This window comes from Sabethes cyaneus, chromosome 3 (assembly GCF_943734655.1).
Source record: "Sabethes cyaneus chromosome 3, idSabCyanKW18_F2, whole genome shotgun sequence".
In the NCBI taxonomy this organism is placed as follows: domain Eukaryota; kingdom Metazoa; phylum Arthropoda; class Insecta; order Diptera; family Culicidae; genus Sabethes; species Sabethes cyaneus.
The window spans coordinates 70238062-70254288 of NC_071355.1; the positions used below are offsets into that span (position 1 = coordinate 70238062).

The 16227-nt window shown below is 40.1% G+C and overlaps 1 protein-coding gene across 2 annotated transcripts in view; it reads left to right on the forward strand.

The window, feature by feature from the left end:
• LOC128744314 (dihydropyrimidinase) overlaps positions 1–16227 on the forward strand; it is a 55024-nt gene that overhangs the window by 6537 nt on the left and 32260 nt on the right. Inside the window, exons 1-2 of one of the 2 annotated variants that reach the window (XM_053841207.1) lie at positions 14252–14360; positions 14425–14575. In XM_053841207.1, coding sequence (XP_053697182.1) covers positions 14531–14575 — 45 coding nt within the window. In that variant the 5' untranslated portion in view covers positions 14252–14360; positions 14425–14530. Of the gene's footprint in view, positions 1–14251; positions 14361–14424; positions 14576–16227 lie in introns of those variants that run through there. The other variant, XM_053841206.1, reaches the window with a different exon arrangement.

Below are 16227 nucleotides of genomic sequence, written 5' to 3' on the forward strand. Positions count from 1 at the left end.
AGTAACACTAGATCATTCAGGACTAGACGGCCGCGAATGTTGCCGGTGACCCGCCGTCGGAAGCGCCGCCCACTGTGGGGAGGCAACTCCCCGCAGAAATCACTACTGTCTAGGTTTATTTGTTTTCCTAGGTCTACCTGGGTTTCCCGGAACGAGCGACTGCGAATAAGGAGAGGATCGCGAAATGGTTCGTTCCACAAAAAAAGTTTTCCGTGAAATGGTACATTCCGCTTAAGGTTTTTCGCAAAATGATATTCGGCGTAATGTTGTACAATCATGGCGAATATTACTATCCGCTTTCTGGCTATGCAGTGAGGGGACAGAGGAGTTGTTTTCTACTTTACTGTGAGGAAAAATTGCAAATTTGTATATTAAACTACCCATTCCAGGTAACTAATAAGCCTTAACGTAGGCAGTAAATCAGCGTATCTGGCATTTTATACTGCACGTTATTGTATGTTAGCTTTTTGACTGCATAGGTGTTGTAAAATTGTATGCAAATTCGTCGTGTCGGTAATTAGCAGTAAATTAGCATTGTCAGCACTATAAGGTTATCAGTAAAGTAGCTGTATATTTTGCCAAAATAGCTTTTAATTAGCATTTAAGGCAACTTAAATGCTTATTGGCCTATATTTGAATAGCATTGGTGATGCTTATTGGTTACCTGGGATGCTTTCATAGTTACGTAACTGCCAAAATGAATCATCTAAGGTTGAACTCCTCAGAAACTTGCAAAACTCGAGATTGTGACAAAGATCATCCGAGATTCATGATTTATGTACAACACAGGTTAATTTGTGGCAATACGAAGTTTGTCGGGTCAGCTGGTAGCAAAATAAAATGAACAGAAACGGACTTTTTACAAACTGACTATTGTATTAGATGACTACATACGTGATATAAGCCAACCTTGTTATAAAACAACCTCGACAATTTTTATCTTATATCGAACAAATGCCTTTGACAGAGCTGGTAACAATAATAGAGTTAATTTTTCATTCCAAAATCGACGCCATGAAGATGTTCATTATTTCAAAATAACCCCAAAAAAATTTTTGAAAAAATCATGTTTCGGTATAAGACAATTTCGATATAAGAAAAATTTTTGAAATTATAAATTGTCTTATATCGAGGTATCCCTGTACGTAGTTTTCCAACTTCATTTCCGTTGTAATTCATGCTAAAGGTAACTTTCCCTGAAAGTAAAAAGCTTCCCAGCACATAACCGTACGACCACCAAAGTTCCTCTTTTTCCCCTCAGCAGCATAGAGCCGGGATGACCTTTGTCGTATCCAAAACTCCTCTCCACTGTACTCAGTTCTATGCTACTCGTCGTCAATAAGTTGAGTGTCTCGACACACGCCAGTCAGTTTCAACCTGGTCGAGCCATCTAGCACGTTGTGCCCCCTGATGCAGGTGGAGTTCTTGAAGAGGTTGGATTTCTCTGCATAGCCGTCCGGTATACTTACGGTGCCGGTGGCCGGCACTCCGTATAGCTCTGCAGGTAGTGCCTATTTGCAATAGCTTTCAGTTAAATACACCAAATATGCCTTCCGTAAGTAAAGACCGACAGTCTCATGTCCGTAAAAGACTACAGGTCTGATTATCGTTTTATACATGTTCAGCTTTGTGCGGCGGTGTATACTCCTTGATCGAAGCATCTTGCGAAACCAAAGTTTCTACTCATCGTAACTTCCTGATCATTACGCATTAATGCATGCTTACATCACGTGGCACAAAGTGAATCTCCCACTTAACCCACTAAAAACCTCACGAGCGCATGACCTAAACACCCCCAGGACAACCGTTACGTGTTACTTTAGGGGGAGGCTGTGTCTGTACACTGCTGTGTAGACCTGTCGGGACGTTTACCGATCCGACGAGGGCGGCTGTCATAACGCCTATACCTTCACAGCCACCCTCGCAGGATTTTCTCGATGCTTGATGCTACTTCATGTAACTAAACCATCCACTTTCCCTGCACCTGCCGAGACGTGTACCAATCCGGAGATGGCGACCATTATGACGTCCATCTCCTCTCGGTCACCCTCGCAGGGTTTCTTATCAAGCTCAGCACTGCTCCGCCGAGTTCGCCACTTCACCTATCGAGATGTGTCTAGGGATAATTTCTCTTCTTTCATGGCCACCCTCGTAGGTTTTCTGATCATCCACAGTGTCACTGCTTCCAGCTTGCCTCTCCACTGCCACTACGTCTATCCAGATGCCCTAGTTCGTGTTATTTGTCCGTTGGTCGTCTCTCCATTTTAGTTGCAACCAGGGCCGGAGCTAGCCAATTTGTCGCTCCGCGCAAATTCTTAAAATGGCGCCCCCAGAACAAACGAAAAACAGCCGGCGTTGCTGTGTGGAGATATTTTACTACCTACACACTCGCAAACGCACAGTCTCGTAGCGTCTTTCTGCATAACCATTCACGAGACAAACATCTCGTGAGCAGCCAGCTACCCGTGAGGGCTAGCGGCACACTGGGATATAGATTTTGCATTACTTTTTGTTTTCTTCTTCATTTTACGCCCCCGATTCTACATGCGGGTGGGAGTGCGAGTCCTCACGAGTTATCGGTATAAGTTGCTCAGGCTGCAATGAAGTGCGAGTGCGACGACGGTGGCTGTTAGCTAAATACACACTTGCAAAGTCGTTGCAGTACATGAATAAACAAAAGCGGGAGTTCGAAAGGAATGCTTATACCGGCGTTTTCATTAGAACGAGTACACCTGTGTGAGAAAATTAGCCTACACAAGTGCGGGATTCGCAACACTGGTCACAGTCAACCGCCATTTCTTTTGAATAATTGTCGGTTTTTCTGAAACCCATTATTAGCATGATAAACCTTCAAAAAAGTTCGGTTCATATTTCCTGTTACTTCAGAAACTTTGTCCTCATACCTTGCTACTTCATCGAAGATGAATCTGCTGATTGTGGATTCTGAAGATTCGAAAAATCTCGAAAAATTTCTAAATAATTTAATATCATCAATGCCACTTTCCCACCACGTTTATCTGAGTGTTTTGATTGTTGTGTTTTGTTGCGAATAGATTTTCATCAGGAGGAGGTGGAGCGCAAACGGAAAGCGAAGAATGACGTAGGCGTATGAACCATGCACTGCTGGCACTACTTGGAATGATTTTTAAAAATACATTAATCGAAAGTTGGGAGAGTACGATGGGTCGGTCACGTCGCAAGAATACCGGATGACCGTGCAGTGAATCTGTTCTTCATTGGCCTTAAGCGCTCCATACACGTACGCATATGTTGGGTTGGAAACGAATAAAATGTTGGCGGGTCATTCAGGTCGAGCGACAAGCCCAATATCTTCTTTTGCCTGCTTGGTTCGTAGCGCTCATGCACAGGCGAGAGTGTTGACCGAACATGAATCCACCAACATTTTCGGCTAACATGTTAGTATGTGATGTGGGTTGTGGGCCTTTAGGAATAGAGAGACCCAACTTACTAGATGGCTCGACCAGGTTGAAGCTGCTTTGCTTGTTTCGAAATGCTCAACGAATTGGTGGCAAATAGCCCAGGACTTAATACAGCGGAGAGTAACTCTAGATACACCACTTGCCATCCCGGCTTCATGCTGCTAAAGGAGAAGGAAGAAGGTTTTATGCTAACCACTTATTTATTTAATGCTACAGTTTTTTCAATGTAGGCGAAATGGCACCCCCTAGAAGTGGTGCTCCAAGCAACTGGTCGTTTTGCTTAAGAAAAGCGCCGGCCCTGGTTGTAACTGCACCATAATCCGTGCTATTACACTGTTGACGGCATTCCATGCACTCTCCTTCCGACACATTTCGTTTACTGCGTTATCCATTCGAAGACCCGCTGTTTCTTCTATTTCTCCGCATTCTGCACACTTCGAAAACATCTTGTAATTTTACGTCTTCTGACATGCACATAAATGGAACATCGCAAATCGTTTAAAATTACGTGTTATTTCACTTAAAGGCTTGTTTATTACGTTTGGTTTGATGCAAAAATATATGTTTAAAAACGGTTCTGGCTGTTTACGTTTTATTTAATGGGAAAATAAATCGGATTTCAGTTTACATCGAATGTGAAAATCATTATTTCGTTCTGTGTGGACATGCAGGTGTCGGTGCGGAGTAGGTATTGCCTCAAACAACCGTGCCCCGACAGAAACTACGTCAAGTGAAAACTGATTTGTCCATGGTTCCTGCACAACCAGATCGACAGAACCGGTATGAACATATACGTCCGTCTACCGTTCTCAGCCCTGGCCAAATCCAGGATGGTGCAGCGGATGGGAAGCATTCCAGCATCCGATGCGATGACATGGTTCTGTACGCACTAGCTACTCTCACGGCAATGATCCAGAAGGTACTATTTAGCCTTGCGTGATTCCGCTTGGTTAACAGCGCTGCGATCCAGGCTGGGGCTCCATATCGTAGTACCGACCATAATACGCTGGCCAGTAGCCTTCGCTACCCTCTCACAAGCGTAGTCAATTTCTGTTACAGCTAAGCCTGTTATCAATCATTACTCCTATATGCTTAAGCATACGTGTTGAGGCAATCACGAGCTCTCCTACAAGGATTTCTGCCCACTTTACGGCTTCACAATTAGGGTAAGGTGGTGCAGAATGCACCGCTTAAGCAAAACATTATTTTGCAGAGCAACGGCGTGTTTGTTCCACGTTTTTCAACTTCTAGAAGACTTTGGGATCCAGTATTTTTTGTTATTTTTGACGATTTTTGGCAAGAGTCAAAATCATTATGTGAGGCAGAACGCCAAAGCCCGTGGACAAAACGCACCTAGTTTACCCAGCTAGGCGTTAAACGCAACCAAAAAATTTACCATTCAATCACGTGTTAAATAAACTCCTGAAACTAGGCTGCCGAAATGGCGAAAGCGTTCGTTATAGCGTTTGTTGCAAACGATTGTTTGCTGGGACATAATGGGTTCATATCTCAACATAATTGGCAATAAAATTTAATCATCTAATTTTCTCCAACTGATGTGTGATGAAATATTGTAAATTAAACAATGTACAATTAGGTTTAAGGCAAGTTCTAAGTCCTATACAATACATAATATTGCTACATTTTAATAAATAATCCGAAACGAAAGATGTACTGCAAATTAAAAATATTTTATAACTGTTCGATCCCGCTGTGATGCATTCTGCCCCTGTTTTGTATTTTGAAGTTTTTTGCAATATATGTGAAAAATATGCATAGTTAATGCCGTTTCTGTGATGAATCATCGAGTATGACAGTATATCAATTAGATAGACTAGTAGAATCAATATATATAGAATGCCAGTGTCGCTGTTTTTCTACAGGACTCATTGTGGTAAACATGATGCTAACAATCTGTATCAAGTCTGTGCATCGGGAACTTCATTGTCAAAGTTTCTCATTGTTATTTATCTGTTCTTTATCTGTGCGCTGGTTGGTGCTGTCATCAGTGCGCTCTCCGCTGTGTTTTTATGCCAGTGAAATGGTGTTAAACCACAGAGAACAGATTAACAGGCTCGAAGGAAGTAATCGATTTTTTGTGTGTAAAATCTGTCGGTAGCGCCCTCCAGAAATAGTTTGCCAAACACATAAAAATATATCCATGTACCTTTATCTATATTTCTTTGTGCTGGAGTTACATAGCAGCGATGGCAGCGACATCAAGATTTAGTTTGCCACTTACCGTTCGAGGGGTGCTCTATTGAAGGATTACTCGTAGATTACATAAAAACCTTTTACACACTTTTTGTCGATTACCTGGTAGTCTGTTCTCTGTGGTTAAACGTTCTTTTTCTTTTCGTCCGGATGAATAGAATCCCAAAACGGCGCCCTTTAGCACCGATTTTTTTTCAAAAATTTGAAGCAAGCGAAGTTTCCAATCACATTATTTGGCAGCCATAGTTGAAATTTTAAACTGGTTGTCAAAGTTTGACAATGAGATTCCCCTTTTGATGAATCTCAGACACACACACATTTGCATATATAATGTAAATACATTATCTGAACATGTGTGATGTTTACCACGCGCACTGCAGCGACACTGGCATTCTATATATATTGATTATACTGATAGACTGTATGTATTATGAAATTTGCATACCGACTAGTGGTAAAAGCTTAAGAGAAAACCGTGATTTCTTACATGTGGAATGAGTTCGCGGATAATCGCTTGATTTTATTGGATGTGGCTATGTTTGATGCTTTTACATGCTACATAATTATGAATTAGCGTGTTTTACACCAAAATAAAATGCGCATTCATAATTTTACCAAATAGTTTCCGCGTTTTTAAGCAATTAATAGCATGGGCCATTCTACCCCCACGGTGCGTTCTGGACAGTCTTCCCCTACTGACCAGCATCACCTCCGTTTTGTGGTGGGCTATTTGCAGCTTCGTCTCCTGCATCTAGTTTTCTATTGTTTTTATAGCTTAGATCGCTAGCATTTTTACCTCCTCCAGCGTTTTGCCTATCGCCGAAAATACAATAGGCCGTATGGATAAAACAATTTGCTTTGCTTCTCCCGTGTTAGCCTTATGGAAGAAGTCAAGTAAAGTCTTTTGTTCGTATGGCCTAATGTCATTGGCAAAGCCGACACGCCTAAACAAATAAACACGCCTCAGGGCAGTTTCAGCATCAACGCCCCATTGTACAACCCGTTCCAAAGCGTTGGTCCGAGAATGGAGCCTTGTGGAACTGCCGCCGTGATGTTCATCATCTTTCAGCCCTCGACGGACTCGTAAACAAGTATCCGGCTTTGGAAGTAACTAAACTCTCCAGAATTCTGTTCAGATATCCCGGGACATGCATTCTGTGGCGATGGCCTCTCAGCTGGCACTGGGTTTGCGGGCACTGTGGTATAGAAGGTAATGAGAGAGCAGACGAGTTAGCCAGATCTGGATCTGCTATGGAATTTACAGGCCCCGAACCTTTCTGTGGGGTATCCAATAGTACGTGCAAGATGGAACTGAACAAATGGGAAGCAAATCAGGTCATATTGAACTGGAATAATACTCAATTCTCAGCTTTCTGATGGCGGGTTTAAAATGAAAATCGGTTGGAGGGCTTATGGTGAAAACGGAGATTTTTTTATAAAATCCAATATGGCAGCCAAATCCAAGATGACCGCCAAAATTTTTTACCCTGTTTGAAAGCCCAGTTCTTCTTCTTTACAGAACCAGACCATTTGTTAGTGGTTTCATGACAAATTTATGAAATATCACATGATATAGATCTCAAGGTTTGCTCAAAATTTACTTTTTTTGAAACTGTTAGGCCCTTTGGCGAACGAGGGGTCCACTATTTTGCGGTATCAAAAGTGTAAGTCTTATTGTTTAACCATTTTCAACCAATTAAGCGCAAAAGTTCCAATATTTGAAGACCTCGTGTCAGTTGTGGCCCCGTTTCAGCGAGAATTACTCTTGGTAAAATGAAAAAATTCAAAACATATTTTATTCGGCGTTCAGGCGTACTGGCTTGTTTAGTAGTAGGGGAAGGGCGGTAAAGACGGACACTGCGGGAAAGACGGACACTTGTCATATTTCATAAACAATAATTTTTTGAAGCAAATCAATGATGGGAAATGTTTCTATAGATTGAATTAACACTTTTGAAATAAACTGCCGATTTTTAGCAGCGTAGCTGTCAATTTTATAAGCAAAACAAAGAAAAAATGCGTATATACGCTAACCGATGTAATTTTGTGCGTGAAGAAAATAGCTGGTAAATCGTTAAAAAACAACATATTCATGCTAAACCGACGACATTGCGTTAGTTTGATCTTTCATTGAATATCGATTGGAAACCTAGTGAATTTTTGAATATTCAGTAAAAAGTTATTGAAGTTTGAAAAAATGGTATCCAAGTCGGGAAAGACGGACACACAGATTTTGAACAAAATGGGTTCACAACAACGCCCAACAACGATTTAACATTGCAAATACTTCCATATTATATATGTAAAAGTAACCAGAAGTCATATAACAGTTGGAATGAGCCAACTTTTAGAAACGATTAATTCGTCACCAATTAAAATATTGAAGGGAACCATTCTATTTTCTCGCTCAAAGGGGGGATCGGGAAGGGGGTTTCCCAAACCAATTCTTTCCTAAATACATTATGAAATATGTTAATTTTTCTTAATACAGTTGGATTACGATTTTGGCAACAAATGCGAGTCGCCTATGTTGCCAAAATCGCAACCGTGTCAAAATCGAGTCGAGACCCTTTTTCGATAGGAAATAATTTAATGTAAATGCTTAAGAAGTTGACTAAATATCATTAATCACCGATTGCAACCATTTTATGTTTAAAAAGTCCGACAAGAGCTATCCGTCCGGTGCAAATAAGTTATTAACACCCTGCGGTAAGACGCAGTCCTACGGCAATAAAAATATTATTGTTCGAAACCACATAACTTTTTTTCATGAACATACTCAGGGCATCATTTTTTCGTCATTTAAAGCATGTATGCGGAAACTGATTGATATGTAAGCATATTTTTGGAAGAGAAATATCTTGTGTTGCCAAAAACGGATACTTTTGTTGCCAAAATCGAACCATGTCAAATTCGAAATCCAACTGTACTGATAATTCAACGACGCGTGACACCTTTTTGCGAGTGTCCGTCTTTCCCATATCAAGTGTCCGTCTTTCCCGCCCATGCGCAGAAACTCTGATTTATACATGATGTTTATAATATTAAAAAATGCATAAATTTTGGATGAAATTTTCCAGCACACGTTGTAACTTTATTAGACAGAGACTTAAAGGTTCAGTTTATACGAAAATTGGGATCAATACAGTTATATTTGAGTAGATATTGAGTCTTTACCTTAAGGTGTCCGTCTTTACCGCCCTTCCCCTACAGAATGAATATATCTACTAAATGAAAAATTAAATCATTTTTTTCTATCGATGAGTAATATTTGAATGAATATACGCAGTTAAAGTCAAAAGTAACTAATAATTGCGTGTAGCCCATGATTGTGGACTGACAGTATTTTCCATATAATACATCCAATATTAACGGTGAAAATTTTATTAAAAATGATCTTAGCCGCAAGTGATTTTTTCTTTTCAAATCACCACCCAGCCACGACATGCCTGTTGATCAAGATTCAATTCTAATCACTTGATAGAGTAATAAACACCGGTCGTAATACGGTATCATTACGTAAACGTAATTAAATCCAAATAGGTCAATTTGCTGTAAGCAAGCGGTAAACACATTGCACCTTCAGTTTAAATTGAAGTAGGGTATAGTTGATAAGTGTCTTTGGCTGCTCCGTTATACGGATTCATCGGTATTATTGATGCATTTTAAAATGCTCTACGCGTCGATGCGTCTGCATCACCCGCCGAGCATTCAACTTGAGTTTTGCTCGCAGCAATTTATGTCTGATTTTGGTGTAATTCTTTTTAATTTGCACTAAAGAGATTGCAGTCTTGGATATAATCAGGGCTCGCCGCACCATACTAGTGCTGCTGCTGCTGCTGCTGAATGTAGAAAGTAACATTTCCTGTCTTTGACATTGATGCCACTCGTATCGTCGTTCTCGTTCGCAATCAACCGGAGGTTGTTAACTTCATTCGGGATATCTCAAATGTTTAATAAAAATTCACGATACAACATATACGGAGCAAATGTTGTGTCTTCGTTAACCAAGGCATAGAATTTGCCAGGGGTATCTTGAAAATGTTTTAAATTGCATATTCAACTGCTGTCAACTCACACCAGGTCAGTGGTCCGTATGATTTGTATTTACTAACACGAAGCAGGTACCTCCGAAGATTGCTAATGATGTCGGCGCTGTAATTTAGGTCGCTACTCTGGAACATCAGAACAGAGTAGGTAGATACTTTTATCATCGGAAAGTGGTTATAAAACTTTCTTCATTGCTAGTTTAATACAAAAAAAGTGGAATTTTATATTGCATTTTCAAAAAAATTGCAAAATACTATTACTAGCGTATGTATGCATTTAAAAGTGGATTTCGGATGACAATGAAAAAAAACCGAGAGTCCATTGAATGGAACAAATTTTCCATCCTACGTTGATCAGTCCAGCCATAAAAATGCTTCGACGCCCTGCTAGGCAGCTGGCTAGAGCCTTTGTCATGGCCGAGAAAGATGTTGAGAAAGGTAGATAGATAGATTCAGCTCTTTTCTGACCTTGACTCATTCCTGGCTCTTGAGCGTGAAATTCCTCCGTTTGAAATTCGCCTAAAGATTATCTATCGGTGGCAACCTGGCAGACGTTGGGAAAGTTGGCGGTCTTCGGTACAGCGTTTATCTTGCAGCCTCCAGTGATTTTTTGGAATGATGAACCGAGGCCAGGTCCGTCCATTCTCTTTCGCGCGATCCTTCTTGATAAACGCGGCAACTTCCAGGTAAAATTTCGTATCGATTATACCGCTCCTCTGCACGTTTGCTCTTCGCATAGCTGCTCCTTCCAATGCTAAGTAGAACAGAAAACTCGTTAAATCGTCACTTTGCTTTCATTCATTTAACGTCACAATTTTGTCCGATATCTCATCGGCCCGTGAAACCATCAAAATATCATCCACCACAACCCATTTCGCCAAACTGAATCGTACGCTACCTTGAAGAAACGGAAATCATCAGCGAACTATCGCATAGTAAACGAAGGTTTCCTATAACGGCCACAGGTTGATAGTTAAACGCACCTTAAATGAAGAATACACAGATATAATTTGAAAAAGTAGTGCATGAGACATTTGTAGAACAAGTAATTGTCTACAATATTGCTGAAGAAAGTAATGTTTTATCTCTTGTATTTACGGCGCTATAAGGCTGCTACCCTGTTGGTAGCAAAAAGAGCGCTCTCTTTGCTACCAACGGCATTGCAGTCCTATAGCGCCGTAAATACAAAAAATAAAACACTACTGTCTTCAGCAATATTTTAGATAATAACTAATTATACAAATGCCCCATACACCACTTTTTCAAATTTTGCTAGGCTGAGTAGCAGTAATCAAAAGAGTAAAATCGAAGCGAAAAGTGTATGCCAAGCCTGGTCTGCGGATATACTAAAATTAAACTATCTTGCCATGAACCAGCCCGGTGTCACCAATACACTCTCACATATGATTTGACAGTACCCCCATACTGATGGGCCCCTCGTTGCTGGGCCCCAAACAACAATGGCCGCTCCATATATTTTCTATGAAATGATTTCCCGCCCAGTGTTTTGACGTTTTAGATTGCAGTCATAGAAAAATGGCGTCGTGCCGGGGAGTCGCCATGAACAGAAACAACAAACACTGACAGCAGTGCTGAATCATACTGCAATATTGACAATTCATCGGCTCTGTGTCACCAATACACTCTCACAGGTAATTTGACAGTATCCCCAAAGTGATGGACCTCTCGAACTCTCGCCCGCCCTGCTACCTGCAGTGTTCAAATTTAACTAACACATACTATTGTGTGTATATTATAAGATGGAAGCACGCAAATACGTATGCATTATGCAATGCATTGCCACATCTTTGCCCACCAATCCATGCACACACAACTTCAATTTCTGTCGGAAGGGGGCGCTGTTACTTATGTTACTTATCATTTGTATGGGCTCAAAGAAGAGATGCCAGTTTCCTCGATGGAATGGTTTTGATATCAGTCACAGAAAAATGGCGGCGTGGCGGGGGTCGCAATTTACAGATCCCGACCAAACCTTTTTAGAACTGTCTTAAGTTAAGAGTCGTTTTTCTCTCATTCTAAATCTTCTTCGTCTTTTTTTTCCTTTTTTTTCGTTTTCGTCTCTTTCGGTCTTCATCCTATTATATCCTCCTTTTTCTGTCAGGTTTCTGTCATTTTTTTTCTCAATATTCGTCTGTTCGGGCTGGTACCGAATGGCCGAATCACGAAAGGCCGATTTTTTCGGAATGCCTAAATTCAATAAAAAACATGAGTTGGCAAGTAGTCAACAAATAACTTTAATCAAACAAAAAACAAAACATACGCGTTACCCTATTTACTATAGAGTATAGATCATTGAAAAATTTTTATTGCCCTAAGCGCAATGATAAATGAACGGAAGTTCATTATGAAGTGCGAGACGGTTGCAGACCGCGAATGTGCGCCGGTGACCCGCGGAACGGAACCTCACAGGAGTTACGGAACATAAAATAAAAAACGAAACTGGAAAAGAGGAAAAACGAGTCTGGAAATGGTAGAAAAAAGGAAAAATGAAACAGGAAAGAGTAGAACAGGAGGATAGAATCAGGATAGAAAGAGTGAAAACGAGACAAGAAAACAAGGGAAAAAGAAAATAGACGGCAAAAAAGAGAAGACGGCAAGAAAGAAAAAGAGGGAAACGAGACAAATAGTGGAAAAACGGGACAAAAAAGAAACAAAAACTGTTAGAAATAGTTGGAAAACGGAATAGAAAAAGAAGGAAAACGAGACAAGAACGGAAAAAGTGGAAAACTAAAGAGATCCAAAAGGAAAAGAGTTTGAGAAAAAACGATAGAGAAGATAAGTAATACCGGATAAAACGATCAAACGAATTATAAACGGATGGGAGAAAAGAAAAACAGAAAAAACGGATCAAAAAACAAGGTCAAACTGGGGACGAATTGCGGGAGTTAAAAACCGGAGAGTAAAACGAAAAATGGGAGCCAAAAACAGGACAAAACGTGACAGAAAAGAAGAAAAACGGAGCACCTAAAAAAGTAAAAACGGAAAAGATGAAGACGAAAAACAATTTGATCGCTTTGAATTAATAGTTTTATAATTGTTTCCGAAAGTGGTTGACGTTTTAATTAAACTTTGGACTCCGCCTCCTGCGTTCCATTTAACAGTGTTTGTGCTGCCAATTAGATTTTTCGCTTTGTCACCATCACATAGTCCATTAATAGAAATACAAAAACTCTTTCCGCTTGTTTACATCATTATTAGTAACGTCTGCTTTTCGTCGTGTAAAAGTAAAAAAAAAACATAGTTGGGCCTGTCAATGGATACTGACGTAATTCTGCACTTCTTGCTGTGTGAGATGAAACGAGAACAGATACCCGACAAATACCTACTTCTCACTCAGCTCAGCAGCTGGCGATTCGTGCAAATTTTTCGCTAAGCTGAGTGATCCAATTTGCTGCACCGTTTATCGAATTACATCATTCGCAGTGAGCCAGTCAGTACAAAACAATCCTATACATCCCGGCCGGCGACGGCTGCTGCCCTGCTGGTATCCAATTGCTCAGCTCATCTTGCGCAGATGCCATTCGATCCTTCCGGTAACGTTCCAAGCCGCCCCGGCCCCGGCCGCTGCTACGTGCACATCCCGCTAGTTCTCCGGTGGCTATTTTTCGTGCTCAACCAGCGTGTAGACCACGTTTCAATGCTCCACCCACCTGTAAATGCGTACTAAATATCATCGCGTAATCCAATTACCTGATTGACTCGTGCCTTGGCCGTCGTTTTATTTCTATTTTTTTTATTTACCGATGCAAGTGCAGAATTATTCGCAACTACTCTGCGAACACTTGAGCAGTGCGCCGAACCATGAAAAGTGCTGTCTATGTGTAATCGTGTGTAAAAGGGTGTATCACATTAAAAATGTTTTGTTAAACAGGTGCAAAACATTTATTCTATTTGTTGTTAGACAATCAAAGTCTGAGTTATTGTTTTTTTTGTTTGCTTGGTGAGTGTCACGTATTATTAAAGTTTTAAAATGAGACCCTCCCCCCTGTTGAGATCCCGATGAAATAAAACCGGGACCATCACATTAACCTGTTCACCACACCGATGCAAACTGTTTGATTGCCACAATAGAGCGTTCCAGTAGGGTTGCTAACCCTCTAACTGCTAATGTGTTGAACTATAACAGTGCTCAGTGCCGTTCAACTCAAGAATCTTACAGTAGTATAAGGTAGTATGTGCTGTTAACGGCATGCCGTTTTGTTCCCTAGGTTACTCTCGAGCTTAGACACTTGATGAGATTTTTTTGTATTTCGTCTTAACTGCTGCGGAGAGCTGTTGAGCGGTTTTCCAGAGAACCCAAAAGATGGGAATCAACTTCAACCGTGAAATCGTACCGATCTTGCGTTGCAGTGTTAGGAGCTGGCGCAGTAAATATTATGTTTTCTAATTTCCACTTCTCGCGGTTCGGTAATAATGCTGGTGCGCAGTGTGTGAGCTATGGGATGCTGCCTTGGGAAGTGTTGGTTATTATTTGTGGTTCAAATGGATTGATTGAACCCGTTGTTTGTTGTGGCAATTTTCGATAGGCGAGGTAATCGTCGTTGAAGCAATCAACAATTGTGTTTAAAGGGCAAACAAATGATGAAATGTTCACGCAACAGAACTGGTGGAATAATGAAACTGAAGATCGTGTTTTGTGAGAATTGAACCGACACAGATTACGTGAAATTAGATAATATTTCTTCTAATTGTATTTGCAGAAAAAGTGAGTCTTCCAGTGGTTACGAACAACAGAAGACGGAAAAATAAGTGAAAACAATCCTTTAGATCGATATTTGTGTTTAAATAGAATCTAAGTTTCGAGCGATGGCTGCTCCAGCTCCCGTGAAAAAAGTTCCAATCCACTTACAGGTAAGTCGAAATCTTTTTGGTTGTAAACAGTTATCGACGGACCAGAATGGTTCCGACAAGAGTAGTACCGAAAGATACTAAATACCGATCAACACCTTCTTCCTCATAATTTCTTTTCACTTCAACATAATTAAAACTATATGAAATGTCAAACTGGCTAGTAATATAGTCACTGTCCACTGCACAGTGGTTCAATGGTGTGAAAAGCGGAACTTTTTTCCTAGTACCTTTTGCTTTCATTTTATCATTTATGGTCTTCAGCACTTTTGTTCGTATGAATACAGTAATGACCCGATTTTGTCACCCCCATGATGAATTTAGAGGTGACAAAAACGGGACAGTGACAAAATCGGGTATTTTTTCAATTTTAATGTTTTTGCAGATAACTTAGAACGAACTACATATATTTCATTCTGATCACTTTTAGGACCTTTCACACTTCCTTCTACCTCTTCGTGGACATTTGTCACCTGTGCTGAGAGGTCCCACAAGTATGAAAACACGCGTTTTTTAATTGCGCCGAAATGGTTGATTATACTGGTTGACTATGTTCAGAGAAATTTCACAGCGTAAAAAGCTCTTATGGTATGAACGATTCTTTGATTAACCCCCCTAAAAGTAAGATAGAAAATTTATTTTTCAAGCAGTAAGAGATAGAGTAAAACAATGTTCTACAAAATTTTTGAGAAGATTATTATAAAAAACTTTGCCAAAGAAAGTGACCTTCTAGCTATTATAGTTGTGGAGAAAAGAAACAACTTTTGTGGAAACTCCACAAAAATCAACACAGTTCTTTTCACAGTGTTTTAACACACTTGACTTGTTTGAAATTGATTTTCAAACTAAGCTTTTGATAAATCAAAACCGTGACAAAATCGGGTAAAAAACGTGACAAAATCGGGGGTGACAAAATCGGGTCAAAAACGTGACAAAATCGGGGGTGACAAAATCGGGGAGTGACAAAATCGGGGAGTGACAAAATCGGGTTACCACTGTATCCCCCTTAACCTAAAACTGTCGAAAGTTCGTCATCATAGTAAGCGATGAATGGTCTTCAAGGTAAAGTTGTTTACCTTTATATTTTCCATAACTTTGCCGAAGAAATCATGTGTCTATCTACTAACACAAAAAAATGGACGTGCGTCAAGCCTTTAGCGAACGCGAAATACCTAAAACGTGTGCTTGCCGTACTCTCATTTGAGTCGTTGGGAACAAGCGGAACCCATACAAGTTTATAGTACTCAACTTAAGCTTTAAGATGAAGCGCTGATTTCATAAATCCGCTTGCCCCATATTACTCCATGGGCGCGTGAAGCTAAGGAAATTTAAAGCTTGAGTATGCGATAACTCTGCAAGTAAAGATCCAAGAGATTTGCGGTCTTCTACAAAAACGTGTAATTTGAGAGCTTCGATAATTGCCTAGAACATTGTATTCTTGTAAAATGCAACTAACAAAAGCTAAGTATGAAAAATCAATTTTTAAAGCAGTTTTGAAGAATAATGCCTATAGTTCAGCACTCAATAAAGTTGGAAATTTTATTTCTTCAGCAAAGTTGCTTGTTTTTAAAATATTTACAACTTTGGCGAAGAAGCTGTCTATATTTCCTAAAACAAAAAAGTTATTTTTTTATTTTCATTATAGTAAGCGATGA